This window comes from Varanus komodoensis, unplaced genomic scaffold, assembly GCF_004798865.1.
Source record: "Varanus komodoensis strain SLA01 unplaced genomic scaffold, ASM479886v1 scaffold36, whole genome shotgun sequence".
Taxonomy (NCBI): domain Eukaryota; kingdom Metazoa; phylum Chordata; class Lepidosauria; order Squamata; family Varanidae; genus Varanus; species Varanus komodoensis.
The window spans coordinates 8178474-8199622 of record NW_025335873.1 but is presented as its reverse complement, the minus strand read 5'-3'; the positions used below and the strand labels follow the sequence as shown (position 1 = coordinate 8199622).

The window sequence follows — 21149 nt, the reverse complement described above, 5'->3', positions numbered from 1 at the left end:
TGAATGTATTAACGGTGTCGCTGAATGAGCAAAAGCCAGATGTCGCTCCAGTTCTGTCCAGAACGTGGAAGCCATGGCTTAGCTTTACTTGGTGGTGTCCCTGCTTCTGCAGATGAAAAAAAACCCAGTCGTGTCAAGTACCACGTTAAACGACAGTTAATGCAAGCCTACATTAAGCGATGGATTCTAAGTCTGGTTCACATGATTTATTTATTAAAAGAACACACCAGCACAGAGTTACATTCTTGTGGCTTTGTATACTATCAGAATTAACTCATTCCTATCCTGCCTCCCTCCCTCAGAGACACAAGCATTCCACAAATCCACCCTCTAGACTTGACATTACTAACTTGAAATAAGGTGAATTTCAGAAGTTTTGTCTTGGTGCTAGGAATAATCCAAACAGCATATTTTGACAGGAATAGAGGGGATGGGGTTTTGAAACATACCTGTATAACAACCAGGTTGTCACTTTTATAAAGCTGACAGACACATTTAGTTAAAATGTCAAGATTTAACAACAAAGATGCCTAGAAATTAGCAGGGTCTATGACTCTCCCTGAAAAACAAAACAAAAAAAAAAAGACCAAAAAAACAAAAAAAAAAAGGAAAGGGGATTCCCCAAGTGTGAAATCGGCTTTTGAAAAGCTATGTTAGCACTCGAGACGGAACAAATCAGTCCAGGGTACCTTCCTCCCCTGTGCTTGGCCACTTTCTAAAAGGTACCAGATTGTATGGTACCTTCCTCTCTGCTGCGCTCCGTGTCACCAGCAGTTGTTCCAGGCACAGTCTTTCCCCCACAGTCATTTCCGGCTTCTTGGTGAGCCAGACTGTTCTGGAGCTCAGCCTCTACTTTACGTTTGGACTTCAGGATCGCCTTCCGGATGTTGTCCAGGTCCCACTCCGTTCTCAAGAGGGCATCATCCAGCACAAAAACACCATCCCGTATCCTCCTCACTTGTGTGCACACCGCAGAAGACTTCAGTTCCAACCCGATCTCGTGAACTATTTTTCGCAGATACTGTTGGGTCTCGTGCAAACAGTGAATTTCTGGGGGAGACAGAAATCACCACATTGGGTGGCATGGGATGGAAGAAAGCATCTGCTGCACACAGAATTCTGAAATCGATGATCTATAAAACGAAGGACTATCCGCAGAAGGGAAACAAGTCACCCTCCAGGTATGTTGGATTACAACTCCTCTCGCCCCCCCCCCCCCGCTAACACAGCCAATGGCTGTCACAATGGGAGGACAGGTCGGGCCGAAGAGAATGGCCACAGTGAACTTAACAGTTAAGGAGGGATTTGGACCTGAGTCTTCCTCAGTTTGTCTGATGCTGCCCGGTGCACCAGCTTCCCCAATTCCATGCTGGCAGACAGCATGCCATTCCAGCTCAGTTGCTCCTGGGAGCCCCCACTCAATCCATTCCGGTCTCTGAGCTGTTAAGAATCTAGAGAGACGCCTTTTATACCAGATTAAACGCAGGCCTCTGACTGGCAACAGCTTCCCAAATTCTCACATAAAGGTTTTCCCCATCACCACCCACCCAATCCCTCTTTAAATTAAAAAGCCCTCCTGAACATGTCAGAGGTTGAAATACGATGCATGCAAAACATTTGCTCCACTTCGTGGCTGTATTCCCTTCGACAGCCTTGCGCTCAAGATATAACTGAGGAATGGTTTAACTGGGAATCCTGCACTGAGCAGGGGGGAGGGGGAGGGGGAGGGGTGGTTTGGTCCATGATGTTCTTTTAAAAATAATGCGGAGAACAGGCACAGGCCTAGTCATACCCAGCTGGAATTCTGGTGGTGCAAACTGGAGGCATCGCACTGCTGTGATCAGGGGCGGACTTTTCTCCATGGGGCGGATTAATCCTTTCACAGCCAGCTCATAAGCCTCTTGAGTTTTCAAATCAATGTTAGCATGTCTGGAAGAGGGTGAGGGCAGAGATGGCAATTAGAACTTTCCTGAACTGGATCTGCAAGGCTCGTTTCTGAATGGTTCATACATTACATTTTGTCTGCCTGAGCAGATGTTTATTCCGAAAGTTGGCTTCCTGTGTCCACGCTTGGAGGGCAAGTTTGACCTAACATTTAAGCTAAGCAGAGCAGAGCTGCACAAGCTGAGGCATAGCAAGGAAGTCTGGAGCCTGTTCCCAAGCTGCAGCTCAAGCAATACGTGGCAGCCAGACAGAGAACTGTCCAAGCCTGCAGCTCTGCATGCTTTTCCAAGCCCGATTCAAAGCACTGGTCTTCACTATAGAACCTTGCATTGCTTGGGACAAAAATACCCACCATGTCTCTCCTGACATGAAGCCTACCTGGCTGCTAAGATCAACATCAGAGGCTTTCCTCTGAGGGAGGTGTGGAAGGTGGAAACAAATTTACTGTCTGCCCCCCACCCCGGATGACTGAACTCTTCTCACCGAGGTCCACCTGCCATCTCTTCCACACCATGTTAAGACTGACTCCCAGGCAGTTGATGGCATGCAGTGGGTCCTCTCTGTCAATGTTTTCTATCAGTTCCAGTATCTTAACGTTTTAGCTGTTTTTATATCCTGCCTTTTAACTTCCGAGGATTTCAAGATGGCTTATCTATGTCTCCTCCTCCTCTCCATCGTATCCTCACAACAACCCTGTGGGGTAGGTTGGGCCGAGAGTCTGTCTCTGGCCCAGGGAGCTCCATGGCTGAGTGGGGACTAGAATCCAGATTGCCTGAGTCCCCATCCCACACTCTTAACTGGCTCTTGGCATATTAGCTGTGAACACTGTTTTAAATTTTGTAGGTTAAGATTTTATATTTTCATTTCTTGCACTGCGATGTATAATTCTGTGAACTGCCTAGAGAGCCTCAGTTACTGCATAGTACAGAAATGAAAGGAATGATGGTTAATTTAGAATTGCCCACGGATGCTTCCAGTGTCCTCACAGCCAGGCCAAGCCTGGAAGAATTATGCATGAAAGAGGATAGTGTTTGAGGAAAAGGTCACCAGATCTTAAAATATTGATTCCCTCATTTTATATCTGACCAGCAAACATAATTTGTGACTTGGCCTTTGGCCGGTGCTAAGAAGGGCCACCTCTCTCACTCAGGGAGTGATTAGTATTTGGGCAGTCCTGGAAGCTAGGAAGTGCCATTTAAAAACAGTAACGAAAAAGTGCAGCCCCAGTGTGACAGCCCATTCCGTGTGGCCTGCAGTGCTACGTCCTGCAGCAGACCCGGGAGTATTTTGCTATGTAGGACCCCAGTGGAGCGACGTGCAGCCAGATCTGTGCCCTCGATCAATAGCAACAGACAAGGCCTGGACTGCTGAGCTTCAACGGTGATTTTACTCCATACAATATTCCAGACAAATTCCTTCTTTCCATTCCCACTTTTTTTTTTTTAAAGAAATGTGTTTCTGTCACAGGACAGAACCTGTTTCATGCGTTGATACACATTCACGACTAAGCTCAGTTCATTTTGAAAAACAAAATATTCCCCCATCTTCTCCCAGCCCAGAGGGAATCCAGCATCGTGCCTGGTTTTGCTTGGCCTCATCAGAGGAGTAAGGGGATCCTGCCCCCAGCCCTCCAGTCAAGGTTTCTCCTGTCCAGGTGGGGGAGCTGCAGTTTCCTGTGCCAGGGCCCCCTCCTGAATCGTAGACTCCAGAATCCGGTCAATCTCTGTCTCGGGCCTCAGCACACACCACAGTAGGAACACGGCCACCAGCACGCTGACCAGCATTGACCGCCACAGCGGCTGCTGGTGGTCGCTGCCCATGGACCGCTTCACATTCCATTGCCGGGGGTTGGCCGGACTCTTGGAGAAACAGATGGGCTGGGAGCCGTTAGGTTCCTTGTGTTCTTTGGGTGGCCGGTGGCGACGCGGTGGAAGGAAGCAGGGGGAGGGCGGTGGCCTGGGGGAGAGAAGGAGAGAGAGGTGGGGTGAGGAGGACAGCAGCTGTCCTGCCTGACTGCTCCCCCCCCACCCCTGCCCTCCTCCTCCTCCTCATTTGTGGGGTGGTCCCCGTGATTTTGTGGGTGCAGGGGTACACACGTGCGCAAGCTGTGTCAGCCAGCTGAGGCTGGTTACAGGGAGCACGTGACTCCCTTGCTCCAGCAGCCGCAGGTCCCGTTCCAGGCAGAATTAAAAGTGCGGATGACAACCTAGAAAGACCGATCTAACTTGAGAGCAGAGTGGCTGGAAAGACGTTTTCCCATACCAGCCTGCCCAGTTCCGAAGGGCTTCTGGAGGGGCCCTTCTTTAGAGACGGCCGCCTTCCTGGCAGTGAGAAGAAGGCCCTTCTCGTGGCCTCTGCCCGGCTGTGCAAGTCCCTGCCGAGGGAGGCCAGTTCACTCCCTGTTGATCTTCCGCCAGCAGCCACGGCCAGCTTATTCAAGCGGTCCTTCGGCGTATAAATGCAACCGTTGGCTCGGAGGCTTGTCTGCACTGCCAGTGGCCTGCCGTTAATTGTGCATTCACGTATTTATGATCACTTTTATGAGGCCTTATCTGCCATGCCCTCGTTAGCAAGGATGCCTGTGGGGCAGAGGGGCTGGTCTGAGGCAGGCCTGAGGCTGGACAGTTGACCACTGCAGCAGACCCACCTTCTCTCCCCTGAACACTTACGGTTTGGCACCCCCCTGCCATTTTGCCCCCCATGCAAAGAGGTTGAAATGCCTCTCGCAAGACTTGGCTATCAACAGGAAGAGCTCTCCACTAAAACAGTGCTGGCAATTTGGGGCTTGCCCCTTCTGCTTTTGCTCCTGGCCCTCGAGTCTTCAGCACTGCCTACCGCTGGCACACGGCCCCCGAAAAATCGGAGCACGACCCTCGGGCTGAAAGGCGGTCTGTGCCCCTGCTGGTGACAACTGAACCGGGACCCCTTCTGCAGACCAAGTCCGTCCCGTGATCGCACTGGAGCGCCTCGGATCAGATACGTACTGCAGTAAGGCCTTCTGGTTGGATCCCTGGATAACAGACAGAATGCGTTCCAGCTGCTCCCTTGTGATGTGTTCTGCAGGCAGGAGGAGGAGGAGGATTGGTGGCGTTAAAAGCAAGAAACTACGTGACCCAGCCTGACCCAGTATAAAAGCATCCTATAAAAAAGTTGCAAATCCCTGAGCAAGGGCAGAACCACTGTGGCTGATTCATGTTGCTTGGTGCAGAAGAGTAGGACTGCCTTATTCATCCCCAGCAGTTCGACTGATACCTGGCACCCCTTCACAAACAGAATGGCATCAACCATTTCCAGGCTGAATTCAAAGCCCAGAAAGCTCCACACAAGCTTTTTTCCCAGTGCTCCCATTCACGGAAGGCCTTCCCCAGAAACGCACCTATTTATGATACGTTCTGTGTACAGACTGAACAGATAGGGAGAGAAAATGCACCCTTGTCTGATGCTTCTGCCTATAGGAAGCCACTCGGTTTTCCCACATTCTGTCCTAACCGTAAGCTTCTTGTCGACATGACAGATTACGCATCTGGGTAAGCAGGTGCCGATCATGGCCATCTCTCCCAGAAAGCCACAAGATTACAGTCAACTTACCAAATGTTGTCTTCTCGATCAGCTTGCCTCTGTCTGAGAAGTCATCGGTAGCTTTGCCAAACAAGCCACGAACTGTATAGGCCTTGGGAAAGGAGGAAGAAACAAGCCATGTGTACTCGGAGTGGAAGCACTTCACCAGAAAACTCCCCAACGCCCTAACAGTGTAGATGAGGCATGCAATGCCAAGATGCTCTGAAAGGGGCCTATTCCCAAGCTGTGAGACGCACTTGTACAAAAATGAAAGCTGCTAATCAAGAAGCTGCGAGATCAAATCCTGCCCTACCATGGTAAATTTTATCTCCCTTTACTTGTTCCAGCCAACACTCCCACATTCGCCCTTTCTCAGCGTGCTTCCTCTTGCATCAGCATGTCTGAGTTTGTCATAACAGATACATTTCCAGCTGCATGCGTCTTAAATAATCGAGGGACTCCTGCGACAGAATGATGCAGGACAGCACAATTCCTGTTCAGAATTCCAGCCAGTCTATCCCTCTTCTTCCCAAATTTCACTCTCCCAATCCCAGCCGTCAGCCACACTACACTCAGACCTCACTGGGCTATTTGCGGGGTGCAGGGCTCTTCCCCTTTAGGGCTGTTTTCCACCCTGAAGGCTTTGTTTTACTACTGCTGACCTGGAAGTCAGACCTCCCTCTTGTGTTGGGATGGTGTCTGCTTGGCCACATCCACAATGGGGCATCAGAATCAGGGAATGCTGCTTACCCTGGTGAGGTGAGCGTTGTACCAGTCCGTCAGGAGCTTGTTGCCATGACCCGCCCCCAGCACTGAAAGACAAAGAGGGGACGGGGGTGAAGAATTGACAGGTCAGCTTTAAAATGTTTCCCTTTTTCTTACGGCAGCTTTTGGAATGGCCTTCTGCCTGTTTGGGAAGGAGGAACTGTAGATAGTTTTGGATGGTCATGGCCAGGGAAGAGAAGAGAGCTCTATGCAACATTCTGCTTAGACTCTTTTGGGGGTGAGAAGGGGTTGTTTGTTGTTTAAGCTGCTTGGAAAAGTTGTTTGAGAAAAAGTGAGGCAGCAATCCTTTACATGAAAATAAAACCAAGCCAGGCCATGAAGCTTATAATAAATGACCTCAGGCCAGTTACTCTTCCCAGCCTAAACACCGCAGGTTTGCTGGAACCCAGCCAATGCTTTTGATTGAGTATCAGATGATCATCATCTAGGGCGGCTGCCCCCCAACTTGATGTCTTCCAGACGTTATGGATCCCCAGTTTACAACTCCCAGAATTCCTGACTGCTGGCCATACTGGGACTGATGGACACTGACATCCAAAACATCTGGAAACTACTAAGTTGGGGAAGACTGGACGAATACTTCCTTTACTTACAAAACACGCCAGATGACCTTTTATCTAGAAGATGACCTGCTCCAATTTTCAAATTGGTGAATATTGGTCCAGAAACTGTAAAGAAAAACAATATACTTTTTGAAAAACATGTGGAACTTCATTTCACCAAGAAAGCTCAGTGCAGTCATTCCATCACCCCAAACCTTAGTTAGCTGAAATCAGATGTTTGCAACCCCATTTCGAATCATCGCCAGCTAGCAGTGGACACTGGAAGAAGCTCAGGAAGGAAAGATCACCGAGTTCTCTGGGTTTCACCTGTCACCTTCTCCAAGGTCAATTTCCTGACCTTAGGGGCCAGCAGACACAGGTTTTTCTGTACCAGCTGCAAGAAAGTCAGGGGCAGTCAGATCTCCAAGTCCCCCTTTTGAGGTCAAAGATCTTGGTGGGTGGAATCCCCACTATTCTATCTTTGGAGGCCACAGGATGATGAGTCCTGACAGCTGCATTCTGTCTTGTATTCTAAAAATGCCTACAAAATGTTTTTCACGGACTGCAGAGCAGAAGAGCAATTAAATCCAAAATAAACCCAACAAAACAAATAGCAGAGCACAGCAAAAATGAGATAGGTAATTAGCTTCCACAAGCAGCAACAATTAACGGGAGCAGCAAATCAGGACAATGGCAAGAGATTCCTATAGGCTCTCTGAAAAAGCACTGCCTTTTCCCAGCATCTGAGTAACAGCAGAAGAGGGCGTAGAGGCAATCTCAGTCCCCGGAGGACTTCCACAAATTTGGTACCAGTCCTGATATGGTGCTGATTGGCATAGATTTGCCACATGACCCCAACCGTGAAAGGAATCACAGCAGGGTCGCTTACCAAGATTGTAACATCCGTTCTTGGCCACTCCAGAACACCAGTTTTTTCTCTGCATCTTACCTAGGGGATGGTCAGCTAGTACAGGGACCTGGGAAACCGTAATCGTCAGCTCCTTCCCATCCTTCCCTTCCACCGTGCCAGGCAAGAAGCGGACGTGTTGTCGTGGCGCTGGCCACTTTAATGAGTTCAAGTCTAAAGACAGAATATAAATGGAAACTGATTATTTTAAAAACCATATTACCAACTTGGATCAATGCTGCTAAGACACAATGTCTTTTGCTCACATGCATGAGAATTGCTTCTTAAAGGGTGACAACTTTGCTCCCGTTGGGAAATAATTGTCTGGTTTCATGTTACCACAGAGGAGAAGAATTGACCAGGAAGAACATGACTTTCCAACGTGAACTTGTGCATCTTTTGAAGTGGTCTAGTTTCTTTCTACCTCTGTTTCCCACATGTACATTTTGCCTAAAGAAGTGGAGGGATGTTTTTCGTGGAACAGCTCAATCTTATATTTTCAAAACTTCAAATCATCCACTGTTGGTTTGTTCCTTCTTCCCTTGGGGAGGGAGGGAGGATTCCTGTTACAACCTGAACACATCACTGTATCTGGTAGAACCTATTATGAATGTCTGCAGCCCATCCCCTTCCCCCTTAAAACCACGTGGGGGTCTCTTTTCCCCATCCTTGTGCTAAGTATAGTAGTTGACACTTAGTCTGATACAGCAAAGCAGTGGTTTGTTCAACTGTCTCAATGCAAGCCTCTCAACCAGGACAGAGTTGTGATTGCACTCTCTTACCTATTTTCCCCAGCAATATGTATTTTTGACACTTTAATCTCTTACTCCTCTAAATTCTTCAGCTTTACCGATTTCCACCACATAGACATCCAACAGGCTCTGTCACAAAGAGGCACTTAAGGAAAACCCCTTTGTAGATCATTCGCTTTCCGAAACAACTTGCTCTGCGTTTGCCAACGCCAAGTTGAACTTGGCAACTATGAAGGCGTTGTAGAAAAATGGGAAGTACCCTGGGGCTGGATCGGACCCGGGCACCCCCTGCACCCTTCCGTTTGCACAGTGGCTCCCCACCCACCCGTGGGAGACCACCCGCAGGAGGGCAGTCGCCCCCTCCTGCCCATGACCCCCAGCAACAGGGCACAGAGCCTGTGAAGGTGCGGGCAGCACGGGGACCCTTGAATCCTCCCTGCAGAGCTGCTCCTTCCCCTGGAGCCGCGGGGCACCCAGCCCATAAGCAGCAGGACAAGTCCAGGTGCGCACACCCGGGTGCAATGTGAGGCTCGGCCCGGGAATCCCGGCGGACGGAGGCCCCCCGGCGGCAGCGCTTGCCTCGCAGCAGCTGGGTCTCCACCGTGTCCCGCAGCAGCTTCCAGGGAACGTCCGGGGGCTTGTAGACGGCGAAGATCCCCTGCAAGGACGCCAGCGCCGCCCGCATGGCGCGCGACGGCGGCGGCGTGGTACCTCTCGAGGCCGCGGCCCGTAAGGGCGCCGCCATCTTGGCTGCTGCCCCTCGCCGTCCTCCCGGAAGCGGGCGCGCCGGCCGGAAAGGCCCGGGCGGACCGCCGACGGCTGCCGAAGGTTCCGCGCGGCTCGCTCGCTCCCTCGCTGGAATCGGGCTTGGGCCGCCCCAGGAATGCCCTGCCCCGCTCTTGCAAGCTCGGGGCTGCTGGGTTTTGTTGTCGCTTTTAAGGGCAAGGACGCGCCTCATAGCTGCGCTTGTGCTCAGCCTTCCACTCTCCCTGGCATGAAGTTTTTCTCCAGCCTTGCCTTCTCAGGGTGTCCCCAGAACCCTCATTTTCTGCCTCCCGCCACAAGAAGCCTTCAGTTTACTCCATCGGGGCTGCGGTGACTTAACCCGCGACCTCCCGAGTCCTGGTCCCTCGCTCTAACCACTACGCCATCCGTGCCAACCATTCCACCACCCGGGGCCTTTGGCAGAAAGAACAGTCTGGGGCACTGCGCCCCCGCGCCGCGCGTAGTCTTTAAAGGCGCCAGTCCCTGTGAACGCGCTCCGCCTGCGCCAGGAGGTGGCGCTCGCGAGGCGAGCCTTGCAGCGCGGCGGGAGGAAGCGCAGGGGCGGCGGCGGATCCGGGCGTCGGGGCGAAGGCACGCTTTGCGCGGCGAGCCGGGGGGCAAAGGCGGCCCAGTTGCGCCCCTGCCCTCGGAAGGCGCCTCCCCGAGCCATGGCGTGGCCCCGGCGGGTGCCCCGTTGCCTGCCTCGTCTAGTGCGACTGGGAGGAGCGCTCGGGTCCGGCAGGATCGGAGGCAAGTCCCCCGCGTGTTTGGCCTCTGCCCCTTCCGCAGTCCTCGCGGATCACAGTGCCTGGGCCTCCACCCCTTGTGAAAAACACCGCTGCTCTGCCTTCGGGGGCTGCCCTTCCGTGGGGGTGGCAGCACACTCCTTACTGGCAGTGGCGGGAGCTGGGTGGGCCCGCGGGAAAGAAAGCGAAACTCTGCGGCCGGGACGCCTCGTCCGCACAAACGCGCAAGCTTTCGTGCTCCACCGAGCTCTTCCTCGGGTGCAAACACCCGGAGCCCCTCAAAACCTGGGTTGTTACTGCGTTGCGTTGCTATCCTGCATCCTCCTCTTGCAAGGAGCCCAAGGCAGCCTCCCAAGTTCTCCTTGTGGGGCGCGGTAGGCAGTGACTGGCCCCAAGGCACCCCGTGAGTTTCAGGACTCAGTGACCACAGTGGAGACCTCCGGAGCCCCGGCCAGGCACACTCAACTCCTAGGCCACACCGGCTGCCCAGAAAACACAGAAGGGTCCGTTTTAGCTGCACACACCTGTGGTTCTGGTGCGTGTCTCCACAGAAGGAAGCCCCAAGGACTTCTGCGAGGGCTCCTTCCAGGTGAATGTGTATAAGGACTGCAATAAGGTGGGCAGAACAGCCAGATGATTGGACACGGTCCAGTGAGGTTTGGGGGTTCAGCTCCTCATTCATTCTCACCTCTTCTTGAACAAACATGGGTCAGGTATATCTCAGCCTACATCAGAGGTACTCTACCTGACAGGGGGTTTCTTTGAGGATAAAAGGGAGGACACCTTTAGCAGAAAGACAGATCAACTGTATGTATGTATGTAATTTCTGTATAAATTGGGCTTCAGGGTTAACCCTTCCCAAGACAGGGTTGGGTCATTATTGAACCGTGGGTTGTGGCGGAACCTCGGATTGTATGTGGTGAACAAACCATGGCTTGTTAGCATGGCTGGGTTCCTACTACACAACCACCCTTGGTTCCACAACAACCCATCCAAACTATACTTTGATCTGTTGTGTTGTGGGGAGCAGGGCTTACTCCACGCTTCTAATGGGGTTGTTGTTTCCATAGGTCCAGGATGCCGGTTCTGCCACGCTGCCCAGCCATCAGCCTCCGAGAACCCCATGAAGGAAGGAAAAGATTCCCCCCTGTATCCGGGACACATCCCCACCAGCCCTCTGCAAAAAGGCCTGCTGGCAGCCGGCTCCGCATTCATGGCACTCTACAACCCCTACCGGCATGGTGAGCTGGGCCCGCCATTGTGTGTGACTTCATGTACCTCCCTCGGCATTCCTGGCGCAGGAGAAATTGCTGGGCCCCTTGAATGAAAGGGCTTTCCCCCAAACCTTGCTATAGGACATCTTGGAAAACAGAGATTTCTATAATTCTAAGCTTTTTAGTATTTTTTTAATCTGGCCAATCAAGGTAGCTTTCTGGGTGCTGTACAACACATTAAAAAACATGCAGTACAAGTGTAAAAACGAAACAAAGACAAAGGCACAGAGTAAAACCAAAATCGAGCTAGCGAGTGCATCAGGTCGTACTGCAGGTCCTTTTCTCAGGGGCTCTCTCAAGGAAGCAAAGAGGACCCTTCCCGTCTGGTCCAGCGTTCTGTTCGCGCGACCGTAAGTGGACGCGGCAGCCTAGTGCGGTGGTCCCTTGCATTCGTATCAGGGCTGTTCGCTCTTGGCAATTAATTTTCAGTTCCGTCCCTCCTTGCTCTTCCACTCTGTTTTCAGATATGGTGGCTGTCCTTGGGGAGACCACGGGATATCTGGCTCTGCAGAACCTCCGGGAGAAGATGAGGAAAGACCCCGAGGGACGTCGCATCCTGCAGTGCGTGAACATTGTCTTCTCCATCCATAGGGAGAACGGAATGGAGTGCTGGAGAAAGGGCCTGGCTGGCTCTCCACGCTGCAACATTTTCTGTTTGTTATTGGTCTAGTCTGGGATTCTGGGCTACTGTGTGTTTGGTATCTTAGATTCGTGTAAGCACAGAAGTACAAAATACGAGAATGCAAATAGATTGACGACAAGGGTTAGCGGCTTGGAAGCTAAGCGGGGCCGGGCCTGGTTGAAATCTGGGTGGGTGCTCCATTTACATGTTGTGAAGCACCCAGAAAGCGTAGGCTATGAATGGTAGAGAAATGTAATAATAATAACTGCATGCTTCGTTGTGGGGTTTCTTTATTGCACTCTGGATTTCATGGCCTGAACCAACCTGTTCAATTTCATGTGCAGAGAGCGACCTCGGATAAGCCTCTCCACAGTGGACATCGCAGGACTTCGAGCGCTTCCAGATGGGACCTTCGGCCGGGAATATGTTCGGTTTTTGGATGATAATGTGAGTACAGCATGAGCAATACAGCTTCGGTAAGGTGCACGACCTTGAGAATCCGCATTTCCATTTTAAAAACAAAAGAGCATGCTTCTAGGCCCCATGGAGTTGGGAATCCTGAAAATGCTACAAAGAAGAAAGTGGAAAGGTCATTGCTGTGAGATGTGTGTTTGTAGCATTCAGCAGGAAGAACTTGTGCATCCTGACAGTTCTTGCTATTCTGAGGCCCCTGGGCAACCTGATGTAAATTCAATTTGCGTGAGAACACAAATTTAGCAGAGACACAATGTGTTGGCAACTCCATATCCCCAGTCACTTGGGGGGCAACAGCGGGCAAAAGATTCACGCTCTGTGTGTGCCTTTCTCCCGAGTGGCACATGGCCCCTGTGCAAAAGCAGGATACAATACTGCAGCTCCCACAATTCCTAGCCAGCAGGGCAAAAGGCTGGGAATTGTGGGAATGATCGTCCAACACATCTGGAGAGGCCCCAGGCTGGGGAAGTCTTGCTTAAAGACCCGCTGCAGTCGGTCTCATCTGACATATCTTCAACTGCCCACTGGGAGCCCAGGAGCCCAGGAGAGATTCGTTGCTTGGCCAGCCCGTGTTGCTTGTGAGCCAGGGCAGCGCTTCCCTCTGGAGTAACAGTTTACCGGCTGCTGTGAACCCTTTTAGCTGTGGAGGCACTGGGGACCTCTCTGAGCCTGCCTTCTTTTCGGATCGGCAGAGGGTCTCTCCAGACACGAGGATGCCGGTCAAGTTCGTCGACGACGAAGAGCTGGCCTACGTGATTCAGCGGTACCGAGAGGTCCACGATCTGATGCACACGCTGCTTGGCATGCGCACCAACATGCTGGGTGAGTCTCGGGGCCACACCTCCTGGTCCGTCACAGCAGCTCCCGCCCCACCGTTCTTCCCCACAGGCTGTGCCGAGGCGGCTTGTGAGGGCCTGGCCCAGAGCGACAGCGTCTCCGTTTTCCATAGATCGCGCTGGCAACACCGCCATCGGGGAAATTAAGATCCCGTGATGCCCAGCGGGTTGGTGCCCTCCCCTGAGGGGCTGAGAAGCACTCAGGGTTTGGCCCACGTGCTTGAGCAGCCACTGGGTTGGGTTTGCACAATCGGGGAAGGAAAAGATGAAGTGGGGGCGTCATGTGCCAGCTCCATTTTAAATGCCCGACGCTCGGGTGTCCTGGTCAAAGGTGGTTTTGTGACATGAGAACCTGGGCGCTCTGGGTTAATCGTGGCTTAAGCAAACCACAGTTCATTTCAGCAACTTAGGAGTTTGGGGCACTGCGCCTCTTCCAGTTCAAGGGATGAGTCTGACACCGAGAAGCCTCTTTGGAGAGGACACACTGCGGTGCGGAACACGGTGGGACTTGGGGGGATGGCCACGGCCGTGCAGCTGCAGCCCTCACTCCCACGTGGACGTGCTGCCCCATTTCTAAAACATCGACAGTTCAAATGGCGGCTGTTCCTTTGACGTCCGGGCACAATTTAAAGGAGCGTCACAGAAGCCAGCCAGGAATGTTCTCTCGGAATGTTCTGTCTGCATTTAGTAGCCCCGTGGGGATAATGTGGGGCACGCGGCGGGAGTCGCTGCCCTCCCTTTCGGCCCTGCTCAGGATACTCCAGGTCGTAGCAGGAGTAGTGCGATCCGGATCGAGGCCAGCAGGTGGATCCTGCTTTGAGGACCCAACCTCTGCGCAGCTGGAGGTGGAAGCGGCGCCTGTGCCGCGTTTAAACACCTTTGGGAAACGAAGCGGGAGCGTTCCCAGTTGACAGTGGGTGAAGAACGAGTCTCTCTGGCCTCGCCTGTTATCTGATCTCTCGCGGTGCCAAACGCCTAGCTGAAACTGAAGAAGGGCTTTGCGGAGCCTGGCGCTCAGCTCCGGTAGCTATTTTTAGGCTACCAAGAGGTGAGCCCTGGGACCCTTGCCCACACCAGTTTCCATCTTCCTCGCCCAAGGGGAACTCAGAAAGGCAGAGTGGGAAAGGGCCCCCCGTGTGTTCCTCGCCTGTCTGTTCTGTCCATGCTTCCCCAACGCAGTGCCCTCCAGGTGCCTTGGACAGCACGTCCCAGCAGCCCGAATCCCCCAGTCATTGGACAGAAAGCCTGGGGTTGATAGGAACTATAGTCGAGCAGATTTGGAAGGCAGCTTTCTTTGTGTGTGTGTGTGTGTGTCTCTGAGTGTTTTTGAATACGTACCTAGTACCTCGGATGACAAGGAAGGCCTTGAATGCAGGGGGCGGCCCTTTTTGCACAAGGTGTAGCGACGGGAAGGTGTGTCTGCCCGTGGTTGGTTCTTTGGCACGGCTGCGATGTGGCTGGAATTCCCTTCTGAAGAAGCAGCCTCTGGTCGGTGGGGCCCAGGACACAAGGGCAGGGCAAGAAAGGCCAAAATACTCAGCCTATTGCAGCTGAAAGGTACTGCTGCTGAAAATGAAGTTTTCTGGGGAGGCATTTCCAGCAGATTGAAGTCTTGGGTCCCAAAGTTGCACGTACAGCTTCCAAAGGATCCTGACGTTTGCATGGGTGCCCGTCGTCCCCAACCCTAATGAATTTCTGCTTTTGTCCTAGTCCCAAAGCCTCATTGCACAGTTAAACAAGATCCCCCTCCACTCAGCGACAGGCACTTGACTTGCTTCTGTTTCCCATTGCTTCTTTATAGGGGAAATTGTGGTCAAATGGTTTGAGGCTGTCCAGACTGGCCTGCCCATGTGCATTCTGGGAGCTGTGTTTGGTCCTGTCCGCCTGAATCCCCGGTACGCAGAGAAGCCTGTAACTGCTATTTTCATGCAAACGTGCTTCCGGTTAGCAGGTAGAACAATTGACAAACATTTCCTTTATTTTAAAAACAGTATTTCTGGGCTGTTGCTTCAGCAGTGTAACATGACACTAGGTACAGTTTTTACTCCTTCCGTGCCACTCCCCTCTTTGTGCTTGGATTATTCTGCAGCTCATTGATTCTCTTACCCTTGTGGGGCGAAAACAAGTCATGGGAACCCTAGTAAGAGAGAAACAAGCTTTTAAGAGCAGCAGTTGGGATGCCAAATAAGCCAAATGGTAAAAACCGGATTCATGCAGGAGATTAAAGAAGTAGCCGTTAAAAACCATTCTCTGAAAGATCCCTGGGCAGGCGAAAAAAAGATACATGCTCTTGAATGCATCGAGAACTTCTCCAGCTTAATAATGAGAGTACAGGCAAAAGCATCTGATCCAGGAGGAGACCGTAGTTCAGGCTGCAGCTCAGAGGGGCTGGCGCTCTCAGCAAAGGGCCTCCGTCAGTACTCTTAATCCCCAGGCACTTTCATAGGGGAGAAGGCGGCCGCTCGGTCCCAAGACACATAGGGCTTTTTTAACCATTTCGTTTCCCTCGCTCGCTCGCTCTTGCTTCATCCAGGAAGCTGTTGATCTTGACCACAGAGCTCATTCCATGGGCCGTGCGGAGCGGAAGCCATGCCAGCTGCATCCTGAACGTCTATTACGAGGAGCGATGGGAACAGACAGTGGAGGGCCTTCGCCGCGAAATCGGGATTCTGCCGCGCCCGGTGATCCAAGGCTAAATCTGCAGCAGGGACCGGACGAGCTGAGGAAGCCCACTGACGAAACTCTTGGGCATCACGCACTAGACTTCAATCCACAGACGTGTGAATCAGACGGCAGTGGCTAACGTGTTTACCCCCAAAAGAAGAGACAATCCTGTGCTGGTTTAGGAAGGAAAAAGGCTGCGTGCCCGGCCAGAGCAGGGGATTGTATGCCTTTTTCCTATCTAAACTTCCATAGGATTCTGCCCTCAAAAGCCCTCCAGACAAGACACACCTGGTTCAAAAAGCAGCATCCATTCAAAATCAAAAGCAGAACAATTGCGTTAGAGCAGAGCAAAAGCAGCAGTGCACCAGCTCAGCACGGCAACAAACTTCAGGTCGTTCATTGCGTGAGTTGAGATTAGTAAGGGATGACAATGAGTCGCCTGACGGTCCTCTCATCTCCCCTTCCAACACCCCTGCGAGGTAGTCTCCTGGCATTCCCATCGGACAGACTAGGAAACGGCAGCTAGATTGAGGCTGCCCAGTGACTTCTGGAAGAGCTGGGATTTGAACCCAGCCGACCTCCCGGAGCTGGGCCCTTGCCTCCGGCTCGGTGCTGCTGTCGAAATGTCTGGGAATTCGGCCACCTGCGGCCTCTCTGGCGGTCTTGCAGTCAGTCTCACATGGGCTCGGTTCCCGAGAGGTGCCAGGCCACTCGCTCCTGCCTCAGACGCTCCTTGCGAGAGGCCCCGGGCCGTTCCCTCCCAGGAAGATCAGAGGAGGGTCGGGCAGACTGCATCTCCCATCACGGATATGGACACACAGCCCAACAGCCGTCACTGTTGCAGAGGACCGGAGCTGCATCCGGTCCCTGATAAGCCCTCGATGCAGGTGAGGGGCTTCAAGGGGTCTGCTGGCCTTTTGGGGTGCCTGCAGTGCAGCCAGACCCCTCTGCGCAGGATATCCCAGTTCAGGTTGGTTGTGGGTTGTGCCACGTGCTCTTTTCTGCCCTACCACTAGGTGGCAGCAGGTCTCCGGAAGCCCAGGTGCTGCCTTGGTTAAGCAGCGTACCGGATTTCATTGATGCTCTCTCTGACTCCGATAGTCTGAAATGCTTGTCCGGCTGGATTCCATTCCCACAGCAGCCTTAATCCCCATTGCAAAACAGAGGCGATTGCAATATATCCCACAGCTGGTGAATCTTGCAGGGTTATCTCCTCGTCTCCTACTGTATGCAAAACGTTACAGGTGTCCTTTTGGCATTTCTTGGATTGGTTCCAGGTTTCTTCTGCCAAAGGGTGTGCTCCTTCCCTGCGATGAAGGGAAATGCCTTCCAAACAGTTTAGGGGATCCACGCACTACAGTTCACCTCCATCCAGGTTTTCTAACTTCACGTGTGTTCTCAAGACAGCGGGGGGGGGGGGGGGGGGAGAGAGAAAAGGGCAGAGAAGTCCACTCTGTCAGTGGAGTTGATCCATTGTTCATCTGGATGAAACGCAGTGTCATTTGGCCCCCGTTCAATTTCTCTCCACTGTTACGCTTCCTGCCGCTAAGGAAAACACTTTTAGCATCTGACGTGGTCCATAAAAGGGGCTTCTCTGGCCTATCCCAGGCTGGAGGTACCTTAATAACGCAGAGGTTGTACCAGGGCGTCTGTTTTCATGGACTGGAGGCCCGCTTTGTCTGTGCATCCCTTGAGACTGACCGGCTGGAAATTGGGGATTGGCAAAAGGTACGGTGCACAGTAAAACCAAGGAATGGGGTGTTGCACGAAATGCTCGCAGGCTAAGGCAACTTTCAAGGCCGATCAGGCATGCCTATGGAAAGTGGGCTCTCTGTGGATGATAGTCCTCATGATCGCAGTTTGCTCCCACAAGGCTCCGTTTATGGAAGAGTGCACCTTTGGGGGAGAAAGAGGAGCAAGGAGGGCAGGAAATTAAGCAGAAAATGGGTTGAGAGTACGTTTCACACCAGGACTCTGCTGCAGCTTTTTCCCCTGAAATAAAAGAGGCCAGCTTGAACATGCTCTAGAAAAATGCTGGGTAATTTACCCCGGTTTTCCCCTGGCTGGCGGATCTGGGAAACTACAGTCCCATGCGTCTGGAGGGCTTATTCTTCGTCAGAAATCTGGCTTGGCAGCCTTTCGGGGGAGAGCCCTCTCCCCAGGAAAATGCACGGGTCCCCCCGACCCCCTTCTGTCCGTGCCAGAGGTCGGCTGGCTACGGGTTCCACCGCATGCTGTTTCTTGGACTTCACTTGTGTTTGTCCCAGGCCCACGGTAGCCCAAGGGGAAAGGCCTTGCCATCGCAACGCACCTGGTTGCGGCTCCCTTGCTTGCCTCGTTCGGCAGCTTACTCATCCTCTCTCGCTCCCTCCCTCCCTCTGGCTTCTACACCCACCTTGCCAAACTGGTTAAAAGTCACATCACGGTGTCCCCTCCCGCCCCCCCCATCTCCAATCCCTCCCTTTCCCTCCCCAGGTTTCCTTCCTGTCTCTGCAAACTTGCCAAAAACAAAGATGAGGAGACGGGACTGGACGCTTGGGGCGCCGCTGTAAAAATGAAACAAAACCAGATTTTAAAACCCTGATTTTCTTCGTAAAGGTGTGCAAATTGAGCAATTAGGGCGGAGGTGCTGAGCAAGCGCACATCTCCACAGTGCTCTTCACACAGATCCCACTGCTGTAAACAGACTGTGCAGCTTCCAGCTGTAGAACGATGACGAATTGGAGCTACCTTCCCAAGCCCCCCAGAATTTTTGGACTACAGGCCCCAGCAGCTGTCCCTGACCTTCATGCCAGGCCATGCTAGATGGAGGTCGGAGTCCAACATGCTCCCCAGGGTGGTGAAGGGTTACCCAAGCAATGACTTCCCTTCCCTACAGAAGAGCAGGTGGAAGACACCCCTTTCTCAGGGATGCTGCAGTAGATACAGTTGACCCCCGAGGGCCCCGTGACCCACAGGGAGTTGGAGTTTGGTGGTGGGTCTTCCCCGGAGCTCCGTTCCAGCTCCTCACCTGGTGCTCTCCCTGATCCCTCTAGACCCGCAGTGAAGGTTCAAGTAGACAGGTAACACTGGTGGGGGTTTCTTGGGAGAAGTCCCTGGTGGGCAGAGCAAGGAGATGGCTGCTCAATTTCAAGGTGGGTCGCAGGTCAGAGTGCAGCGCTTCCCCACAGTCTGGCTTGGTGGCGAGAGTGTCCGACTGGGACTCGAGGAGGGGGCGGGTCTGGGTTCGAGTCCCTACTTGCCCGTGAAGGAACTTGGGGCCAGGCAGCCCAGCCTACCTCACAGGGTTGTTGGGAGGATGAAATGAAACGGAGGAAGGCTGGGCGCGCCACCTTGGATTCTTTGCAAGAGGAAGAAAGGCAGGATAGAAACAATCGAAGGATGAGCAACCACCAAGACAGTTGCACTGGCACAGGGGAAATGCATCATCTTGCGCTTGACTCGCCCGATTTCACAGCAGGATCGCCGTGGTGTGACTGGAGGCCAAGTGTGTTGCCCCTCGCTCTAAAGGCAGCCCACCGATTCCCCCTAAATGATGATCATTCCCCCTAAATGGTGATCAGACGGAACACAGCATTTTAGGGAATGGTGGACTGAGCCCCGTAGCTAAGACGTGATCCTCACGGACATTTGGACTTGCAGTTCTAAAATACTGAGGGAACAAATTCCTAGAGCAACCCTGGTTTGGGGAGTGTGAGGACAAAGCCAAAAGCAGGTTGGGAGAGTGCCATGCAGTCCTGCAAGCCTGGAACACCTCTCTCTTCGCTCACTTCTGCAACTGTTGGGTTTTCCCTGAGCTGGCTGTACACGGTTTGGCTGCATCGATTTTTGGCTTCCGGAGGCACCCCTAAAAAAGGATTTAAAAAGCAGAAGAAATCAGCGAGGACTACATTTTCCAAATGGCCGTGCAATGAGCACGGTCTCTTGAAAGCAAACGAACAAATGAGCCAAATAGGCTTTGGATCTTAAGACGGATTTCCCAACCGCCGCAGCAGGATAATTGTCAATAACCAAATGAACATGCAAGGATCGGTTTAAGTCCGTTTAGCCGAAAATCTCAGCTTCATCCTTCCTCAGTAAACATTACCAACTGTGGCTGAGGAACGCAAAATTATCTTAAACCCACCTCTGCAACAACCTGTCATAGCACGGCACTCTTCAGGAGCCTTATGTTTTGGGGCCGGGGGGGGGGGTTCCCCCAGCAGCCCCCCTCTTGTAAACTTCTGCACCCCTTGGATTCTTGTTCACTGTCTCTGACCTGTGCCTGCCTAGGGCCATTTTAGTTACCTACGGACCCACATGTGCAGAATGAGTTTTCTGCTAGTATTTACCAAGTACTTTTTCATAAGAGTTGGAACCCAAAGGCAATGGGTTAAAAGGACCCCCAGCATCCCCCCAAATGCAGGCACAATACGGATGGCCTTTGCTTTCTTTTGGGGGTCAAAATGAAGGAAGGGAGGCTCTGCCCCTTAACAGGCAGCATGAAAATATTTAAAAGAAAAAAAAGAGGATTTTGTCAACCATTTTAAGATTCAAAATGCAATATACTTTTTAAAGCGAGCCGGTTGGAAAGTTGCTGTTTTACAACCTGGTGGACTTCTCTCTTTTGAAACGCCTGTGAGATTGCTCCTTCATGCATACTTGTTTATATTTGATTAGTCCCTGCGATCTGTCCATGACTCTGAGAACCTACATTTTCTCATTTCCATCCCGATTGTCCTCTTTTCCCCCTCGCCATCAGAGCAGAGAGCCGCAGGCTGGCCTGACCCAACCCGTGCCTCTGGCTCGTGCACCTCCGAGGGACTGACTCCCGCTTTCCGTGCAAGTCCCAAAAAGTCAAGTTTTGCCAGGGCCAGTACGTGAAGTTGGACTTCAGGGGCGGGAAACGGAGCGAGAAAACGCTCGCTGCTCGCGTCGCCAAAATTTCCTCCTGGCGCGCCTGGGACGCGCCGCCGCCTCCCCCGCGCTAAATGCGGGAATAAAATGCGACTCTGGTGGGACTCGAACCCACAACCTTTGAATGACTTCCTCGCAGCCATCGATCTAGAAGTCCAATGCGCTATCCATTGCGCCACAGAGCCTGCCGCGGACGGGAGGCTGATCCTGCCTGTCCTCTCCTTTGACCTCCCGCACCGTTGCGCCCCGCCCCGCCTAGCTCCGGCTCCGGCTCCGGCTCCGCCCGCCCGCCGGCCCGGCCCCCCGAGCCGCGCCTTGCGAGCCCGGGCACCGGCGCGGCACTTTCCCGCGGGGCAACTTCCCCGGCGCGGCGCTTTCCCGCG

At 52.7% G+C, this 21149-nt stretch overlaps 2 protein-coding genes and 1 non-coding gene across 7 annotated transcripts; 1 reads left to right on the top strand and 2 right to left on the bottom strand.

Moving 5' to 3' along the window:
• Positions 1-191: 191 nt before the first annotated feature.
• TRUB2 (TruB pseudouridine synthase family member 2) lies at positions 192-9254 on the bottom strand. Of its 3 annotated transcripts, none has more exons than XM_044440112.1 (8): positions 9069-9254; positions 7780-7911; positions 6882-6956; positions 6253-6314; positions 5533-5614; positions 4929-5001; positions 1793-1929; positions 192-1050 (listed from the first exon to the last, which is right to left on the bottom strand). In XM_044440112.1, exons 1-8 carry the CDS (start codon positions 9232-9234, stop codon positions 716-718), a joined length of 1062 nt encoding a protein of 353 aa, XP_044296047.1. In that variant the 5' UTR covers positions 9235-9254; the 3' UTR covers positions 192-715. The 3 variants fall into 3 exon arrangements, 2 of the variants coding, with proteins under 2 accessions (XP_044296047.1, XP_044296048.1); XR_006415666.1 differs by lacking the exon at positions 192-1050 and adding an exon at positions 3523-3900 and having other exon boundaries at positions 1801-1929; XM_044440113.1 differs by lacking the exons at positions 192-1050; positions 1793-1929 and adding an exon at positions 3310-3900.
• On the top strand, positions 992-17066 carry COQ4 (coenzyme Q4). Of its 3 annotated transcripts, XR_006415667.1 has the most exons (8): positions 9857-10004; positions 11071-11241; positions 11739-11835; positions 12241-12343; positions 13063-13192; positions 15008-15101; positions 15740-16757; positions 16887-17066. XR_006415667.1 is itself a non-coding variant. In XM_044440116.1 (7 exons), the coding sequence occupies exons 2-7, from the start codon at positions 11124-11126 to the stop codon at positions 15900-15902; spliced, it is 705 nt and encodes a 234-aa protein (XP_044296051.1). In that variant the 5' UTR covers positions 992-1181; positions 11071-11123; the 3' UTR covers positions 15903-17066. The 3 variants fall into 3 exon arrangements, 2 of the variants coding, with proteins under 2 accessions (XP_044296051.1, XP_044296049.1); XM_044440116.1 differs by lacking the exon at positions 9857-10004 and adding an exon at positions 992-1181 and having other exon boundaries at positions 15740-17066; XM_044440114.1 differs by having other exon boundaries at positions 15740-17066.
• Positions 17067-20856: 3790 nt separating this feature from the next.
• On the bottom strand, positions 20857-20951 carry TRNAR-UCU. The gene is made up of 2 exons: positions 20915-20951; positions 20857-20892 (listed from the first exon to the last, which is right to left on the bottom strand). It is a non-coding gene; the product is annotated as a tRNA-Arg (tRNA).
• Positions 20952-21149: the final 198 nt, after the last annotated feature.

Coding starts and splice junctions, on each gene's coding strand:
- COQ4 (XM_044440114.1), top strand. CDS start 9,923: ATGGCGTGGCCCCGGCGGGTGCCCCGTTGCCTGCCTCGTCTAGTGCGA. Junction 11,242..11,738: donor CTACAACCCCTACCGGCATG/GTGAGCTGGGCC, acceptor CTCTGTTTTCAG/ATATGGTGGCTGTCCTTGGG. Junction 13,193..15,007: donor CATGCGCACCAACATGCTGG/GTGAGTCTCGGG, acceptor GCTTCTTTATAG/GGGAAATTGTGGTCAAATGG.
- TRUB2 (XM_044440112.1), bottom strand. CDS start 9,234: ATGGCGGCGCCCTTACGGGCCGCGGCCTCGAGAGGTACCACGCCGCCG. Junction 7,912..9,068: donor GGAGACCCAGCTGCTGCGAG/GCAAGCGCTGCC, acceptor TTCTGTCTTTAG/ACTTGAACTCATTAAAGTGG. Junction 1,930..4,928: donor AACCAGAAGGCCTTACTGCA/GTACGTATCTGA, acceptor ACCCTCTTCCAG/ACATGCTAACATTGATTTGA.